The sequence below is a fragment of the Dipodomys merriami genome, unplaced genomic scaffold (genome assembly GCF_024711535.1).
Source record: "Dipodomys merriami isolate MVZ:Mamm:240054 unplaced genomic scaffold, mDipMer1.0.p SCAF_21, whole genome shotgun sequence".
Classification (NCBI taxonomy): Eukaryota; Metazoa; Chordata; class Mammalia; order Rodentia; family Heteromyidae; genus Dipodomys; species Dipodomys merriami.
The window spans coordinates 28,540,715-28,554,815 of record NW_027203493.1 but is presented as its reverse complement, the minus strand read 5'-3'; the positions used below and the strand labels follow the sequence as shown (position 1 = coordinate 28,554,815).

The following is a 14,101-nucleotide window of genomic DNA, read 5'->3' as shown; positions in this document are numbered from 1 at the left end:
TTAATTATCTCTTGTCAATGATTCTCTTAGGATTAAGATGTGATAAATGGTCTTTTGCAGTCAAAGGTACCTAAATTAATCTTTCTAAGTAAGTAAGTCTGACTCCTTCTAGCAAGTTGTTTTCCATTGATGGTACTGTATTTGCTGAGAAAAAAAATTGAATTATCTCCCCCAAACAACATTCCTAGTCTACTTGTAATCTTCTTATCAGTTCTCCCATCTCTACAACAGCCATTTTACTATTCAACTAGGAACAGTTGTTTCCTCAGTGGGACGCATATAACAGGCCACCAAATGCTGCAAGCACTTGCCATTTGTCTGGTTGGAAATTGCACTGAACTAATTTTTTTCCACCAGGGAAAAATAATTTAGCAGCCTTCAATGTCAGGAAAGAAATTTCACAACTGTTATGAGTGTATGATGAGCATTTTCTGGGTTACCCATGTCCTCTTATAAAACAAACATTTCACAGCTGTGTACACAAACTGGATATTCAGGGTTTGGAGTGGTGCTGGAACTGAACCTGGGCCTTGTGCATGCCTAGGGCTCATTCTACTGCTGAGCTGCAACCCTGGCTCTCACAAATTGGTTATTTATATGACATGTTAAATATTAAGTGGAAATAGTTATATTTTGAAATCATTTCACTATTTACTTGTTTCTCACCTACATGAAGACATTTAGTACAAGTCTGTATTCAGGTAAGCAAAGCAAATACACACTTGGCTATAAAAATATTGTATGATTAAGATAGAAATATTCTAAACTGAATAAAAAATTAGGCCATTTAGTGATATGTCATCAGTAAAGAACATTATATGTATTTACATTCCTCCCTTCCTCAAATTTGACTTTAGGGTTCCATGGTGCAAGGACCATGCATTCTTCTTTTGTACTATTCTGCACATATCTTTTGCTTGCTTTGTTGTTTTTTTTTTTCAGTCAAAATCCTCATGGCCCAGTTTCATAAGTGCTGGAATTACAGACAGATGCCACTATTCTCAGATCAAAAGGAGGTTTCTTTTCTTCGGTGCTATGGATTGAATTTATACCCTTATCTTTTTGAGCTAGGCACTTGTTATGCTATGCCACTAGTCCAGCTTTGTATATGTGTGTATATTCTGGCATCCACTTCTAGGCTTTCTTTATTTTATTTTGGTAGTTAGTTGGAGATAGGAGCCTCATGGACTTTTCCTGCCTGGGCTATCTTAGAATCTTGATCTTTAGATCTCAGCCTCCAGCATAGCTAGGATTACAGGTGTGAAGCAATAGCACACCGCCTTTTTAAAGAATCTTTTTCAGTGCTGGGTATCAAACAGACCTGAAAAATGCTAGATATGCATTCTATCATTGGTTACATCCCCAGTTATTGTGCACATTCTTTACAATGATGGTGAGCACACAAGAGGTAATAAAAATCTAACATCATACAGCACACACACACACACACACACACACACACACACACACACACACACACAAAACCTCAAGTCTGTTATTAGATATGTGACTTTGAACAAATTACTTATCTTTATTGGGCCTTAAGTTTATTCATCTATAAATTTAGAAAACCATCTCCTCCTTCAGAACATATTTGTAAAATTTAAATGACACTGAGCACATGTACCTACAGAAATTACTATATAGATGAGCTGGGAAGGTGGCTCAGTGGTAGAGCACTTGCCTTGCATGCATGAGGCCCTGGATTTGATTCCTCAGCACCACATAAGCAAAAAGAAAAAAGCCGGAAGTGGCACTGTGGCTCAAGTGGTAGAGTGCTAGCCTTGAGCTGAAGAGCTGAGGGACAGCACCCAAGCCCAGAGTTCAGGCCCCATGACTGAACCCCCCCCCAAAAAAGAAATTACTATTCATAGTAGGCACTTAATAAGAACTAATGATAATTACCTCAAATCATTACTGTGATGATGCCATTTATACAAAAATATACCAGTTGGAATCTGCACATAAAACCAACAGAGGGAGCCTCTAACCTATTTCTGGCTTCAGGGTCAAGGTATAGATTTTTGTCAGCTATCTCTGAATCAAGTGTAGCAAGATAGGAGTGTAACAGTGGTGGAACACTTTGCCTAGTAAGCTTCAGACGCTGGGCCTAATCCCTAGTACTGCTAAAACAAAACCAAAAAAGTGATCTGATGATATCCCTAGATGGCAAGCAGGGATGTGGATTTGGGAGAAGTACATAAGAATCTTCAGTGGTATTGGTAATGTTGCCCTCTATATGTAAATTTGGATGTTTTGCTGTATTATGGTATTTGTTTTCTTTTTGTCGGTCATGGGGCTTGAACTTAGGACCAGGGCACTGTCCCTGAGCTCTTTCTATCAAGGCTAGTACTCTACCCTTTGAGCCATAGGGCCACTTCCAGTTTCCTGGTGGTTAATTGGAGATAAGAGTCTCATGGACCTTCCTGCCTGGGCTGGCTTTGAACCTCATCCTCAGATCTTAGCCTCCTGAGTAGCTAGGATTACAGGCTAAGCCACTGGCGCTCTGCTTGTTCTATTATGTTTTAAAACCTGTATGTATGTGTCAATTACAGCATAACATTAAGTAATTGCAATTCACAAGCACCCATGTCCCTCTCTGCTCTCAGTTTAGAGCTCAAGACAGAATTCCCTGTGCTTTTATCCTTGTTCACACCTCCTAGTCATTTCCTGAATTAGACTGCAAGCTTAAAGGTAAGGTCATGTGTGTCCATGTCTATCTATATAGTTCCAGCAACAGTTAGCAAAGCAAGAGCTCAGTAAAAGGTTCTGAAAATAAATTCCTATATTTGGCAAAAAAAAAAAATCATCTAATCAAATATGAACTGTTTTTGTGGTAGGTTTAAAATTGTTCGTAATTCAAGAATTCACAGATATTTTTAAAAAAAATTTAATTTCATATACCTGTCATTCCTAACTATGTGCCATTGTCCGTTTCTCATTTCCCACTCCTGGAATATCTTTCCCATCTTTGCTATCTTATCAAATATTAGTTATTCTTCCAAAATCCAGTTCAATGATGGCTGTTATAGGGAATTTTTCTAGCTATGTGAACCTATGTCCAATGCTTAACTCACCTATAAGTATCTAAGCACTTTAAATTGGTAATATTCACTTTGACAGATCATATCCTATACTTTATTATTTGCTAAAATATTTAACATTTTCTTTTTACTGATATAAATGTTTTCTTTTCTTTCTTTCTTTTTTGTTTTTTATTGGTTGTGGGCCTGAACTCTGGGCCTAGGCACTGTCCCTCAGCTCTTCAGCTAAAGGTTAGCCCTCTACCACTTGAGCCACAGTGCCACTTCTGGCTTTTTCTACTTATGTGGTACTGAAGACTCGAACGCAGGGCCTCATGCATGCAAGGCAAGCACTCTACCACTGAGCCACCTTCCTAGCCCAATATAAATATTTTCTAAGATCAAGCATAATTAAGGCATACACTGTGTTCCATGTATCTTTTATGTAACACTAGAATACAATACAGTAGTGACACATGCTTGTTTAGATGAGCAGAAATGTATACATAAAGGAGTACTGTTACTATCTGGCCAGCCTGGCTTTGTAATGTGGAACAATACAGGAGTTAAGGAGGAGATTCTCAAATTAAATAGGGAAGGCTTTCTTTTAAGATAAGAAAAGAAGTCCTTTCCATTCAGAAACCTGAAACAATGCTTTTTGTGTAGGGATACAGCAAATGACTGGTTAAAAAAAAATACTGTAAAGATGAACAAAGGACAAAAATTCTTTTTAAAAAGATATTTAGGAAAAAGACTGACATTAGAAAAGTTCAGTTGGACAATGAGACAAGAATGAAAAAAATTTTGTGACTGTTTATATAACTGTGTATGTAAATGTTTACATGGAGAATTAAACTTCAAGTTAATTTTAGACTCTAAAAACTAAGTCAATCACTCAGGGATTTTACTGCATCTTAAACTGAAGGAAAAATAATGAGAATGATAATGAGACATACAAAGGGTCTACGGAGGGTCTTTTGCACAGAGGGCAGTCAAACATGAAACAAAAGCCAACTAACTAAGCGCCACAATTCTAAAGTCCCCAGATAGGTCTAAAAACTGGTGACTTATCAGTGTAACTAACAGAAATGTATTTCTTACCTTTGTCTTCTCCCTGCTCTCCAATGACCCATATATCCTTGCCTGAAGACTGTGCCTTTAAAACATTTTTAATAATGTATTGTAATCTCTGTGAATCCAGATTGCATCCAGTTCCAATCACTTGATTTGCAGGAAATGCACTCAGTTTCCATGTCACGTAGGTCATGATTTCCACTAAATGTTACAGACAAGGTGTAAACATAAAGGTTTACAAAATTGTACTTCTAATCTAGCTCATAATTGCTATTATAGTAAGTATATTACAGCTTCTTTACATTCTTCTTACAACCTAAATGCATTGAGGCGTTACACACACATATACTCCCAGCCTGGCCTCAAATCATAATCCTCATAAGCGCTGTAAAATGTTAATGCATCCTGGCATTCTACAATATTTAGAATAATGCTTCAAGACTGAACAAAAGGTTCTCATATAAGTCACTGCATTTTTTCTATTGGGTGTTTGTTTAACCATTTTCTCACCAAGGAAGATCTTGCTAACAATTGCAACATAATACCACACTTCATAAAAAAAGTTGCAATATGGTTAATGATGGTTATAGAAATTTTACCAAATATCCATCCTTTCTTTTTCTTTTGGTGTTGGTCCTGGGTCTTGAACTCAAGGCCTGGGCATTGTGCCTGAGCTTTTATACTCAAGACTAGTGCTTTATCACTGGAGCCACAACTCTACTTCCAGTTTTTTTGGAGATTCATTGGAGATAAGAGTCTCATGGATTTTCCTGCCTGGGCTAGATTCAAACTGAGATCCTCAGATCTCAGCTTCCTGAGTAGCTAGGATTACAGTGAGCCACCAGCAGTTGGCCTATCCATCCTTTTATAATCTAAAGTTTTATGCTTTTTGTTTTGTTTTGTTTTGTTTTAGGTAATAGCAATTCTACTACTGATAGCAGACTAAACGCTCCTATTAACCATATATGGATAGTGGACTAAACCATGATATTAATTTAAAATACAACCTTTTAGCCAAAGACATAAAGTGGAATAAATAAAGCCTCTTTAAGTACTGGTGCTAGGAAAACTGGGCAGCCACATGCAGAAAACTAAAAGTGGATACCAGCCTATCACAATGCACTAACATCAATTCAAAATGAATTAAAGAGCTCAACATCAAACCTGAAACTCTGAAACTACTGCAGGACAGAGTAGAAGAGACACTAGAACTTATTGGCACAGGCAGGAACTTCCTAAACAGAGGCCCAGGGTCACAACAAATTGGAGGGAGACTCAACAAATGGGACTACCTTAAAATTAAAGTTTCTGCACAGCTAAAGACATAGCTATAGAAAGACAGCCAATCAACAGGGAAAAGTTATTTACCAGCAATATATCAGACAAAGGCCAAATACTCATTATATACAGGGAACTCAAGACACTAATCCCTCCCAAATCTAACAAACAAATCATTAAATGGGCAAGGGAGAGACTAAAGAGAGACTTCTCAGAAAAGGAGATAAAAATGGCAAAGACACACATGAGGAAATGTTCATCACCCCTGGCTGTAAAGGAAATGCAAATAAAAACAACCCTGAGATACTACCTTACCCTAATGAAAATGGTCTATATCCTAAATTCAAACAATGACAAATGCTGGCAAGGACGTGAAAAAAGAGGAACCCTACTGTACTGCTGATGGGAATGTACACTAATACAACCACTCTGGAAAGGAGTCTGGAGGTTCCTCAGGAAACTAAACATAGACCTTCCATATGTCCCAGCCTTACCACTCCTAGGCATCTACCCTGAGCAACAAGAACCAGGATAAAAGGACACATGTTCATGGCTGCACTGTGCACAATAGCCAAGACATGGAAACAACCTACTACAGATGTCCCACTACAGATGTATGGATCCATAAATTGTGGTACCTATATATAATGGAATATTATGCAGCCATTAGAAAGAACAAAATAATAGCATTTGCAGGGAAATGGATGGAACTAGAACAAATCATGTTGAGCAAAATAAGTCAAGATCAGAGAGACAAACAGCACATGGTCTTCCTGATATACAATGTTAATTTCAAAATGCAAAGAGATATGAAGGAAACAGGATTCAAGAAACAAAGGACCTCTTAATTTGTCATACTGTTTTTAGATGACTCCATGTTCTTGACCCCACATATGGTATATACATGTGCACATCTGAGGGAAGCTAGGAGGAGGGCACAGAATCAGAGAGAAATAGATGATAAAATACAGCAGAGGGGTCCATCAGCTGCACTGGACATTGATGAAAGTGAACTAAGCAACTCAAGGACAGCGATGGGAGGGAGAGAATGAGAGAGAAAGAGGAAACAGCTTATACTAAGCAAAAGGAAAGAAATGTACATATCACCCTATTTGGAAGAAATAGTTGTATTGTCAAAGTTTGTAGCGTTCACAGGCTTTATAGACCATGATAATGACAATTTGCCTTGTGAAGGTTAAAATGTGTTTGTGACTTTAGCTAAATATTACTATCCCACAATATTGTGAAGTTTATGCAAACACTTAATATCAATAAAGATATTAAAAAAATAAAGTCTTTTACCTGGTTGAGATGCAACAAGCAGGACACCATTCTGACTATAATGTCCAAGAGTAGGGACCAGGGTTCTGAACATATCCACATTGCTCTGTACCACATCAAGGTAGGACTCAGAATTACCCAGAGAATTGACAGTGAAGATTACCACCTTGGAATGAGCAGAGGCAGACAAATCTAATGAATAAAAAGAAATAGTTGGAACTCAAAATGTAAGATTTAATCTAGTTCTAGTTTATAATGACAAGTTTTTTCCCCCCTTTTCTAGTTTTTAGACATACTTGCACCTAGATCAATTATACAAAATGCTGAAGGTTAAAAGCAAAAGTGGACTCTACCCAGAGCCAGTTGAACTACACAGCAAAAACAAACTAAAAAACAACCCCCCCCACAAAACAACAAAAATTTATCCCAAGGGGAATAAGACAGTAATAAAGTTAAATAAAAATAAATTATAGAATCTAGACTGTACATCCAAGTTCTATTTCCTATGTAATACACAATTTTTTTTGTCTTTCTTTTTGTCAGATGTGGGGTCTGAACTCTGGGCCTGGGTGCTGTCTCTCAGTTCTTTAGCTCAAGGCTAGCACTCTACCACTTGAGCCACAGCACCACTTCCAGCTTTTTTCTGCTGACGTGGTGCTCAGGCACCAATCCAGGGCCTCGTGCATGCGAGGCAAGTACTCTACCACTGAGCCAACTTCCCAGCTCCTAATACACATATTTTAAGGAAAAATAATAGGCATGAGCAAAATTAACCTCAATCAATTACATCACCACCGTGATTTTAGTGGTCCTAAAATTCCAAGGAGAGAGATGAGAGAAGGGAAAAAAAGAGAGGAGAGGAAGGGAAAGAGGAAGGGAGGAAGGCAGTAAGGAAAGAGGGACAGACAGAGACAGACAGATTTTGAAAGTCTCTAAATTAAAATGAAGTTTTGGGGCTGGGAATGTGGCTTTGTGGTACAGAGCTTGCTTAGCATGCACGAAGCCCCAGGTTCAATTCCTCAGTACCACATAAACAGAAAAAGCCAGAAGTGGTGGCTGTGGTTTAAGTGGCAGAGTGCTAGCCTTGAGCAAAAGAAGCTGAGGGACAGTGCCCAGAGCAAAAGTAGCTCAGTGGGGCTGGGAATGTGGTTTAGCTGTAGAGTGCTTGCCTAGCATGCATGAAACCCTGAGCTCCATTTCTTAGCACCACATAAACAGAAAAAGCCAAAAGTAGTGCTGTGGCTCAAGTGGTAGAGTGCTAGCCTTGAGCAAAAAGAAGCTCAGACAGTGCTCATGCCTTGAGTTCTAGCTCCAGGACTGCCAAAAATAAAATGAAATTACTTGACTAGTGTTTTGGGTTTTGGTTTTTTTTTTGACACAGTATCTTGCTATGTAGCCCAGACTGGTCTCAAACTTGTGATCCTTCTGTCTTGACCTTTTTTTTTTTTTTGGGTTCGGTCGTGGGGCCTGAACTTTGGGCCTGGGTGCTGTCCCTCAGCTCTTCAGCTCAAGGCTAGTGCTCTACCACTTGAGCCATAGCGCCACTTCCGGCTTTTTTCTTTTTGCTTATGTGGTGCTGGGGAATCGAACCCAGGGCCTCAGGCATGCAAGGCAAGCGCTCTACCACTGAGCCACCTTCCCAGCTCTGTCTTGACCCATTTTTAACTGACATTTTCTTATACTAGGTATAAGAAACTTGGGCCAGATGTTGCTGGCTCATGCCTGGAATTCTAGCTACTCAGGAGACTGAGATCTGAGGATCACGGTTCAAAGCCAGCCTGAGGAAAATCCATGAGACTCTTATCTCCAATTAACCACCAGAAAACTGGAAGTGGCACTGTGACTCCAACTAGCCACCAGAAAACTGGAAGTGGCACTGTGGTAGAGTGTTCGCCTTGAGCTGAAGAGCTCAGGGACAGTTCCTAGGGCCTAAGTTCAAGCCCCACGACCCACAACAACAACAACAACAACAAAAACAACAAAGAAACATGGGATTTTCATGGGCTGGGAAGGTGGCTTAGTGGTAGAGTGCTTGCCTAGCATGCATGTAGCCCTGGGTTCAATTCCTCAGTACCACATAAACAGAATGCCAGAAGTAGCTCTATGGTTCAAGTGATAGAGTGCTAGCTTTGAGCAAAAGAAGCTGAGGGACAGTGTCCAGGCCTTGAATTCAAGCCCCAGGACTGGCAAAAAAACAAAAACAATGGGACTTTCATGTAAGCAACTATTATGATTTGTCTCTGTCCACAAGAAGTGGTAGACTATTTTTCAACTACATTATTACTACTCTATCATGTATTTTATAGTAATTACATGAAAGTAAATATCAAAACTGTGGCCAGATGTAATGCTATCAAGAGCAGAAACAAATAAAGTAACTAGTATTAGTCTAGCCAATATTTATAAATGAATATTAGTTCACCATTGTAACAGTGAGTAGATTCTGAATTTTATGGCTTATATTAGCTGAGTCAAGTCTAGGCATTTGGTTTCAGATGCTATTAAACACTTGGTTGTATTTAGAACCTTAATTCTTCTACAGACTCATGAAGATGAGGAAAGCCGGAGAAGTGACTTGCCCTATTATTAAAAATCAGGGAACAGCTCAATTTACAACTCTATATTGACCTCAACCAGTCTTGCCAAATCACTTTTCTTTTCCTCCTTTATCTTCTACTTTGAATGATAGTTAAGAGTAAGAAGAGTAATGTTTAATGTGATTTCAAAAATACAAAAAAAGCTTCCTACTCCAAACCTCTTTAATCTCTTTAATCTCTTAGAAGCCAGCATTGCTTGATACATAAATCCTTGGCTCAAGCTGATTTGCTTTATATTCACTCCCCAAAATATTTCTGTTTCCTGATGTTGGCTTTCCTCAAATTCCATCTGCAATGTATCCGATATACTTGCCACATGTTTGATAAATAGCTACATCAAATATACTATGAGCTCTGAGAGAGCAGGAGTTGTCTGACTTACCTTTCTATCTCTAAGAAATAGTTTCTTAGCATTTGGAACACCCTCACCTTTCTGCTAGTACTAACCTCTGCAGTCCTGCAAGACCAGGCACCTATCATGCTCAATTTAAAAGTAATTCTCTTGGGGCTGGGAAGGTGGCTCAGTGGTAGATCACTTGCCTTGCATGCCAGAGGCCCTGGGTTCGATTCCTCAGCACCACATAAGCAAAAAGATAAAAGCCGGAAGTGGCGCTGTGGCTCAAGTGGTAGAGTGCTAGCCTTGAGCTGAAGAGCTGAGGGACAGCGCCCAGGCCCAGAGTTCAGGCCCCATGACTGGACCCAGAAAAAAAAAAAAAAAGTAATTCTCTTTCCATGTCCTCACTGACTGGACAATCCTTTCCGCAATTATTTTACTCTCTTATTACAAATTACTGTTTATGTTTTGCTTGTGTCTTCACACCAATTTGTATGTGTGTGACCTTGAATTCAGGTGTTCTCTTTGAACTGTTTTGCTCAAGGCTAGCACTCTACCACTTGAACCACAGCTTTCTTGCTTGAGTTGGCTTCAAACTGTAATCCTCAGATCTCAGCCTCCTGAGTAGTTAGGATTACAGGCATGAGTCACCAGCACCCTGCTTTCACCTCTGTAGTTTTAGCTACTTCTGACATATAAAGCCAATCTTTCATTTGAAACAATGTTTTTTTTTTTTTTGGTCGGTAGTGGGGCTTGAACTCTGGGCCAGGGCGTTGTCCCTCAGCTCTTCAGCTCAAGGCGAGTGCTCTACCACTTGAGCTACAGCGCCACTTCCGGTTTTCTGGTGTTTATTGGAGATAGGAGTCTCACGGTCTCTCCTGCCCGGGCTGGCTTTGAACCGCGATCCTCAGATCTCAGCCTCCTGAGTAGCTAGGATTACAGGCGTGAGCCACCAGCGCCCGGCTTGAAACAATTTTTATATGCTAGGTTGGGCGTTTATTATAAAGACAGTGCTGCTCTTCCACTTGCACCACAGGCCCAACAGACACCTGTATCACCAGAACTCAAAACTCCCTTCTCTCATTTTCATATGTGCCCAGAAAACTCTACTTCTTTCCTGCTAAGTCTCTGGTTCCCAAGGTCTAGGCCCTGAGCTAGTGAGAATCATAATTATATGAGATTTTCAAAACAGTATCAAGTATGTTAATTTGCTCAATAAAGAATATTTCCTCTCAGATTATGAGGATGATGTGGTGATGAATGAAGCATGCCTTGACTCTAAAAGATTTCCCATTTATTTTATTCAAAACTATGAAGAAGGGCTGGGAATGTGGCCTAGTGGTGGAGTGAGTGCTTACCTAGTATGCATGGAGTCCTGGGTTTGATTCTTCAATACCACATATACAGAAAAAGCCAGAATTGGGCTGGGAAAGTGGCTCAGTGGTAGAGCACTTGCCTTGCACGCATGAGGCCCTGGGTTCGATTCCTCAGCACCACATAAACAAAAAGGAAAAAGCCGGAAGTGGCGCTGTGGCTCAAGTGGTAGAGCGCTAGCCTTGAGCTGAAGAGCTGAGGGACAGTGCCCAGGCCAAAGTTCAGGCCCCAGGACCGGACCCAAAAAAAAAGAAAGAAAGAAAGAAAGAAAAAGCCAGAATTGCTGCTGTGGCTCAAGGGGTAGAATGCTAGACTTGAGCAAAAAGCTCAGGGACAGTGTCCAGGCTCTGAGTTCAAGCCCCAAGACTGTCAAAACAAAACAAAACAAACAAACAAACAAAAAAAAAAAACGAGAAAGAACTCGGTAGATCTGAATCAAATAATGATTTTTAAATATTGGAGAGATCTGTTGGAATATTCCAGTTACTAGATCAGTCTAAATATTATTAAAAATAGCACAAGTGTTTTCATTCCCTGTTTTCATTCTCTAACTGTATTAAAAATGATCAAATAGCCGGGCGCTGGTGACTCACGCCTGTAATCCTAGCTACTCAGGAGGCTGAGATCTGAGGATCACGGTTCAAAGCCAGCCCAGGCAGGAGAGACTGTGAGACTCCTATCTCCAATAAACCACCTGAAAACCGGAAGTGGCGCTGTAGCTCAAGTGGTAGAGTGCTCGCCTTGAGCTGAAGAGCTGAGGGACAGCGCCCAGGCCCAGAGTTCAAGCCCCACGACCGACAAAAAAAAAAAAAAAAGATCAAATAGACACTTTTCAAAAATATATTGGGGGGCCGGGCGCTGGTGGCTCACGCCTGTAATCCTAGCTACTCAGGAGGCTGAGATCTGAGGATCGCGGTTCAAAGCCAGCCCTGGCAGGAGAGACCGTGAGACTCTTATCGACTGTGAGACTCCTATCTCCAATAAACCACCAGAAAACCGGAAGTGGCGCTGTAGCTCAAGTGGTAGAGCGCTCGCCTTGAGCTGAAGAGCTGAGGGGCAGCGCCCAGGCCCAGAGTTCAAGCCCCACGACTGACCAAAAAAAAAAAAAAAAAATATATATATATATATATATATATATATATATATATATATATATTGGGATGTACTAGGTTTGAACTCAGGATTTCACATTTATTTGGCTTCCTTGCTAGGCTTGGTCTCTCAACACTACCACTTGAGCTATACCTCTAGCCTGGACTTTTGCCAGGTACTTTGTAGATGGGGTCTCACAGACATTTGGGTCCAGCCTGGCCTTGAACCACAATTCTCCAGGTCTCACCTTCCTAAGTAGCTAGGAATTGAGGCATGAACCAATGCTGCCTGGCTTTAAATTCTTTTTTGGGGGGAGGGAGGTCACATAGCTTAAAATATACCTCAGAAGTATCAAATGCCTCCTAAGTAATTTAATTGTATTTTAGAATAAAATGCAATGCCCTTATAAAGAACACAATAAAATGCGGCACTGGACATTAAAAAAATTCACCAGCTTCAACATCTGCTCTGAAGTTATTAGGCACTTAAACAGCAAGTAGCACCCACAACAAATTAAAATACCAAAGAAAAATGTAGAATTTACAAAACACTTAGAAATTCAAACACCACAACAATGCTTGATAAGAAATGTACTCATGGGCTGGGAAGGTGGCTCAGTGGTAGAGCGCTTGCCTTGCATGCATGAGGCCCTGGGTTCCATTCCTCAGCACCACATAAGCAAAAAGGAAAAAAAAGCCAGAAGTGGCGCTGTGGCTCAAGTGGTAGAGCGCTAGCCTTGAGCTGAAGGGCTGAGGGACAGCGCCCAGGCCTAGAGTTCAGGCCCCACGACCGGACCCCCCCCCCAAAAAAAATGTACTCATTATCTTGCCCATGTAATTGTAACCCTTCTGTAACAGTATTTTCGCAATAAAAAAAATTTTTTTTTAATTTAAATAAGCCGGGTGCCAGTGGCTCATGCCTATAATCCCAGCTACTTGGAAGGCTGAGATCTGAGGATTGCAGTTCAATGCCAGCCCGAGCAGGAAAGTCCGTGAGAATCTTTTCTACAGTAAACCACTCAGAAAACTGGAAGTGGTACTGTGGCCAAGTGGTAGAGGGCTTGCTGTGGACTTGAGCTGAAGAGCTAAGGGACAACGCCCAGGTCGAGTTCAAGCCTCACTACCGACAAAAAAGAAAAAATTCTAAATAGAGCAAAATGCAACTCTAGGATGTTCAGTCAGTTGCAATCATTTACCACATCATAAGCTTCCAAATAAGCTTAATTCCCTAAATTGTTAATGCACATCTTTATGATATATTAGCTACCAATACACTTAGAATTATTTACAAGAGTACTCATCAGAAATTTACAACCCAAACTAATGAAAACATGAAATTTGCCTCAAGATCATGTATATTCATTCATTCAACATTCAATAGTTACTGTGGACCATACACTAGCCATTTAGTTCAAGAGTTCTACCTTTTAGTTATGCAATAATTTCAAGTTATTAATGGTTAGTAACACATACAAACATAGGAAAAAGAAGAATAATTTGCCGGGCGCTGGTGGCTCACACCTGTAATCCTAGCTACTCAGGAGGCTGAGATCTGAGGATTGTGGTTCAAAGCCAGCCGGGGCAGGAACATCCATGAGACTCTTATCTCCAATAAACTACTAGAAACCCGGAAGTGGTGCTGTGGCTCAAGTGGTAGAGAGCTCACCTTGAGCTGAAGAGTGCAGGGACAACGCCCAGGCCCAGAGTTCAAGCCCCACAACCGACAAAAAAAAAAAAAAAAAGAATAAGAATAATTTGCTCTGGTCCTAAATGGCCTCACTCACAACTTCTAGGGTCAATGTACTAAAGAATTTTCTAAAGTGATATGGAAGAGTTAAATGGTCCCTTGAGAACTTTAGGACCTACAAATGACAATCCCAAGAGAATATCCAGCTTCCCAAGGAATCCTTTATGTGAAGCCTACAAAGAGATCATTAAAGCAACAATATACTTTCAAAGAAGGAAAATGAACTAATTGCCTCTTACCAAAAGTTTATTAAACTGTGGCACCCAACTTTTTTAACACACATGACATAAAGGTGGTTTTCA

General features: G+C 40.2%; 1 protein-coding gene across 6 annotated transcripts in view; it reads right to left on the bottom strand.

Annotated features, from left to right (window-relative positions):
* Uevld (UEV and lactate/malate dehyrogenase domains) overlaps positions 1-14,101 on the bottom strand; it is a 54,494-nt gene that overhangs the window by 8,237 nt on the left and 32,156 nt on the right. For 5 of the 6 annotated variants that reach the window (XM_070032746.1, XM_070032745.1, XM_070032748.1 and 2 more), the window contains 2 exons: positions 6,678-6,848; positions 4,125-4,298 (listed from right to left, as the gene is read on the bottom strand). In XM_070032746.1, coding sequence (XP_069888847.1) covers positions 4,125-4,298; positions 6,678-6,848 — 345 coding nt within the window. Of the gene's footprint in view, positions 1-4,124; positions 4,299-6,677; positions 6,849-14,101 lie in introns of those variants that run through there. The other variant, XM_070032751.1, reaches the window with a different exon arrangement.